The sequence below is a fragment of the Opisthorchis viverrini genome (genome assembly GCF_000715545.1).
Source record: "Opisthorchis viverrini unplaced genomic scaffold opera_v5_112, whole genome shotgun sequence".
NCBI classification, from domain to species: Eukaryota; Metazoa; Platyhelminthes; class Trematoda; order Opisthorchiida; family Opisthorchiidae; genus Opisthorchis; species Opisthorchis viverrini.
This window is the reverse complement of record NW_008751770.1, coordinates 436,458-441,586: the sequence shown is the minus strand read 5'-3', so window position 1 is coordinate 441,586 and position 5,129 is coordinate 436,458. Positions and strand designations below refer to the sequence as shown.

Here is a 5,129-nt window from a genome sequence, read left to right as displayed (position 1 = left end):
GCTAATTCACTCATAAGCGCATCTACTGGAAAGATTGACCGAGCACTTCGAGAAACAGTTTAGCTGGCTTTCTGCAACAAAGCTTCTTAATAAGAGGAATCACAACCTCTGGGGATTGTAGATACGCGTGATTGGAATGTAGACCCTAATCACTCGTCAGAAGAAATAAAATCTGCGGTGAAACCCGAGAAGGCACCAAGACCGGACTGTATGGATCCAGCCCTCTTCAAAGGAGGTAGAGAACTCCTGGTGACCCATCTGACAAAGCTTACAGGTGCTATATGGGACGAAGAGAAGGTGCCTGAAGAATGGGACATGTTGACAGTTACCCATATCCTCAAAAAGGATACGCGGACGCTGTGTGAAAACCACCGTGGCATGAACCTGTTCGCTGTGGCATCGAAGGTGCTCTCTGGTATTATCCTTCGAAGGTTGACTGAACACAGGGAGAGGCAGATCCGCAAAGACCAAGCTAGTTCCCGTCCGGCAAGAGGATGCATCAATTATATCTTTACCCTCCGACAAATTCTGGAACAGCGACACTGCTTCCAGCAACCAACAATGGTTGCGTTTGTCGACCGGATAGCTGCCTTTGACACTGTGGACCGTCAGGCACTATGGCAGTATCTGTAGGGCGTTCAGCTGTAGCAATCTTCCGGTGCCTAGCTGCCATGCCACCCGAAGGAAACACGAGGGCTGGGATACTGCCAGGTTGCCCAAATCTAGACAGAGGAAGTCGAGAGGCCAAGGTGGGATTTGAACCACGGACCTTCCGGTCAGTAAATTCGCGCTCTTACCACTTGGGCCATCTCGCCCCGCAGTGCCTGTGGAGCAGAGGTGTCCCCCGTAAATTCTTGACCCTTCATAAGGCACTGTACGCCAACTCACACGGGCGTGTGACGGTCTGGGGGAAGCTCTCTTCTGAGCTCACCACATCAAGTGGTGTCAGACAGGGCGGTCCTCTTTCAACTTTCCTTTTCAACATCGTAATTGATACGATCATGGAAGACTCACTACGAGCCTCCAATGCCTGTGGAGTTGAAGCGCTCCCGGTCCGTTGGCTCACAAATATCGAGCACGCAGACGACAGCTCTTCTTGGATCTGACGCCGTCGTAATGCGAGCGATTTCGGATAAGCTAAATAATTCTGCCTCACGGTTTGGTACGCGTCTCTTACCTTTCGCAAACTGGGTGAGCTCGAACCCTAGGGTCGTGCTTGCGGGCGAGCCAACTGAGGTAGTAGACAACTTTGTTCACCTGGGCAGCTTTATCGTTCCCGATTGTTCAGCCAAAAACTATATCTCCTTTCAGATTGGGAAGTCCAGAGTAACTTGTCAACCCGCAATACTTGTGGCGTAGGTGTGACAGCTTATCTGTCAAGGATCGCGTTTACAATGCTGCGGCATGCCCCATATTATTATAGATCCAGAAACCTAGCCCTTGCGCTCCGTGGACTTCAAGCAACTTTCACTTCCCGACCATCGATGGCTTAGATTCGTTTAATCTCACTGTTGCAGTTCCCTTTGTCCTGTTCCAATTAGATACTTTTGAAAACGTCATAGGTTCTGTGAATTTTGGCACCTTTACCCGAATCAAACAGTATTGTAGCAGGAATTCAAGCATTAGAGATTATCAGTTTAATGGCACCCTTTAAGAAATGTGTGCATCGTTGTGTAAGACTTCTAAGGCTATTCGCCACCATTCTTGTGGAATCATGTTTGCAGTAATAAAAGTTTTGATCTCCTCGGCTGACCGTCCCTAACTTCTGAACCGATAAAACGTCTTTCACCATTCAACTTAAATAGTAATGAGCTTACAACTGGTTGCACATTAATTTGGTATTCTCGGGAAACTCAACCGAATCCCGGTCGAGTCTCTCGTTTACCTTGTTCCACAGTTGAATGTGATGCAGAAAGGCTGCTTGTGTTCCACTTGGTGCGATATTCTGGATACCACAGTATTTTTTAAAAATGAAACTCCTCACAAGGTTGTTGGAAACTCGTAGGCAGGCTACGATCAGTTTCGCCCTTCTTGGGGTGTGAAATTTCCACATCAGTATGGTATTCACAGGATACTCAGCTGAATCTCTTGTTTCTCGCATACCTTTTCCAAGAACGTGCACTGTGATATCTCGAATGTTGTGCCAACTGAAGCATGAGACGAACTCTGTGGGGCACATTCAGTTGAGGAATATCGTAGACTAGACATTCAGCTAGGATTCCATTGGGTTTTCTGTGAGAACCACACTCGTGTGCAACTGAGTGTGGTTCGCAAATTTGGATTAAAGTAAAACATCATTTTGAAGGAAATTCGGAGATCGCGTCCACCTACCACTTCGCGTTCTCAGTTAGACCTCTCTTCTGCTATTTCCGTGGCCTTTACAGTAAAAGCTCTTGGGCGGAATAACCCGACAAACTTCTCTTTCGCACACCATAGATACTTCAGCGGTTGACGTTTGCTGCACTTTTGAAGCACAGGTTACTGATACACTGGTTGGGCCTTACGGTACCTTCAATGTTTATAATGCGAACTGTAAGTAATTCCGAAGCTGGTCTGATGGGTATGTGGGTGCAGCTTTAAGTTTGTCATCTATCTTACGCGACTTGATACCCGAATACAGTCGAATCTGTGCTGTCCGACTGCCTTTCGCAAAAACCCTTACTGGTTGAAATACCAATCAGTCCCCACCAATGCATCAACCAGTTGTAACGCCGATTCAATAAAAGATACGTTCTATCGCCACAAATAATCTAGATATGTTATAGTAACAGGAGACTTCTATGCACTATTAGGGTCGTGAGGTTCGGGCAAGTGAAGACACTGGGATTGCGCAATCAGGTTTCGGGCACGCCGTATATATGCGTGCTGGGACCTTCCGTAGCACGAGCCAAGGTTACCTGTTATCCTATCTGTCTGAGCGTTCGAAAGTTGGTGGTTACCAGGGTGAAGGTGCCCTGAGAATGTCCTGATTGTAAGAGAACCGAGAGAATAAGGTTAAGAATAAAAAAATCCGTGGGAATTTGTTCATTCTACTATCCTAAGAAGTTTGTATTTCTCGAATCATAATGTCGTGATTTTGAGCGGATGTAACAATTCCTGGTTAATCGGGGAGAACAGGTGATCCCACCGGAAGCCTCGTCCACAGAACGGGGAGACAGTGCTTGGTTCGCAGTCCATTGAGTCAGTCATCACAAAAGTAGTTTATGTGCTATTGGGATGTCGGAAAATCATCCGGTGCATCCCGTCCGGTGACCACCAAGCATATCACGTCAGAGGTGGGCGTTAGATTCGCTAAAACCCTTCCGCTTTCCTCCGACTTAGGCATCTTTGGAGCTGGCGTGACAATAGCTTGTCACTGAAAAAAGGGGTCTACAACGCCACAGTGTGCCCAGTGTTGCTTTACCTTTGCGATAGTAGGCCACTGTACGTTGAGTTGACGCTGCTTTTGTTTGGTACTCTATAGCTTCAAAGAATGGTAGGTGTGCAATGGGCACATCGGATTAGCAGTGTTGGAGTACGACGAATAGTTTTGAATGAAAAATCATCTGCTTTTCCAATCGACGAGCTGCATCAACTAGGCAGGCTGGGCAACGTGTTTCCATACCGGTTGGTCGATTTGCTCGCCGCGTTCCGTTTCCTTAGGCAGATAACACGTAAGCAACGCTTGACATGGGTATGGAGCTCGAAATGTATAGAAAAGGTCTTCGCTGCACTGGTGCGTGTCGTCTGCGAGGTTCGGGTATGGGGGTACTCACCGACAGTGTGATGTCATACAACCACTGATGGTATTGCATATGTTCACTTGTATCCAGTCATCAACCAGATGTTCTTTCATTTTGTATTCTATTTGTATTCCTATATTGTCTTACAGTATCCCCATACACAATCGTTATCATAAATTGCGGCGGCTCGAACCACCTTACACACGTTGCTCACGGCTATCAAACTCAACTGGAGTAAACTTTTGTTAACTTTTATCCGTAACACCATCTCTAAGTGTGCTCTTCAAGGGACGGTAGATCTGGATGGCGAGATCACATCTGAAGAAAGATTGGTAGACGTAGACTATGGGGACAAATATCATACGTCCTCAAGAAATGCTCTATATGGCATGGCGAAAGCGATCTGTTTTGGCCTGCTGTTTGTACCTTCAAAGTTTCAGGTCTTACTTTAGGATGTCCCTCTCACTTGTTCTGCTTTGGGTTACTTGAGTTTCTTGATATGTTTACCCGTCGTTAACTGTGATAGATGAAGTCAGTGCACGTATCCTTAAGGCACGAGCCGTATTTGCCAACCTGCGCTGCGTTTGGTGTCGTAAGTTAATGTGACACGTCAAAGAATAGTGTCTGAAAAAGCTGAGTTGGAACTTGGTCTCTCCGATCTGCATGTCTCAAACGGGTCCAGATAATTGATCTTTCAAATCCCCGAAGTACTGCAAGTTTTAACTGAGTGCAGACTGTGCACAAACCAGTTAGTAAGCTAGTACCAGTCAATGAGTTAGATCCCTCACATTAGCCGACTAAGCTTGTCAGGTATAGGTGGTTTTGAACATGTTTACATATTCTCGACCATCCTCTACCGAATAAGGCATCGTTTTCCACTCTGAATCCTTTTTGGCAAACTTTTCACACAGGCAGACCGTGACATGACAAGGCAAAATGACAGGGGCTACAGCCAGGGTGAATGAGCTCTCTGGGATCTTCGCACCTTCTTTGGATCTTCCTTTCGCCTGGTTTGCACGTAAGCGATCCAAGTGCCGAGCTCGCTATGACTTAGCCGGATTCCCCAGCTAACGTTACCTGCTGAGCTTTTGCTGGATGAGGTTCGCACATGTGGTTGAGTAGTTCCCGTTGATTCTATCCTGCTCCACCAGTATACCAGCTTTAAATGGTTTCGGAAGGCGTAGGCACCTTGTTCTTGACCGAAGTGGCTTTTTATAATGACTCCTAAGCCATCTCCTTCCTTTTCATTCTTTACTGTGGCCTTCTTCTATAGTCTTACAGTAGTTAGGCATCAGTCTTCATCATCATCATCATTGTCAGCTGTAATAACCGCGTACTCGTCGTACTGTGGTTGTAGCTGCCGCAGTTTCGTTCACCGATGTTTTGCGGGGGGGGATAGATACGGTT

General features: G+C 46.6%; 1 protein-coding gene across 1 annotated transcript in view; it reads left to right on the top strand.

Annotated features, from left to right (window-relative positions):
- Nucleotides 1-2,514: 2,514 nt before the first annotated feature.
- The window catches only part of T265_05814 (hypothetical protein), a gene marked incomplete at both ends in the record, with an annotated part of 11,786 nt that continues 9,171 nt past the window's right edge, over nt 2,515-5,129 (top strand). The window contains one exon of the mRNA XM_009170921.1: nt 2,515-2,560. Within this exon, the coding sequence (XP_009169185.1) occupies nt 2,515-2,560 (46 nt within the window). The remainder of the gene's footprint in view (nt 2,561-5,129) is intronic.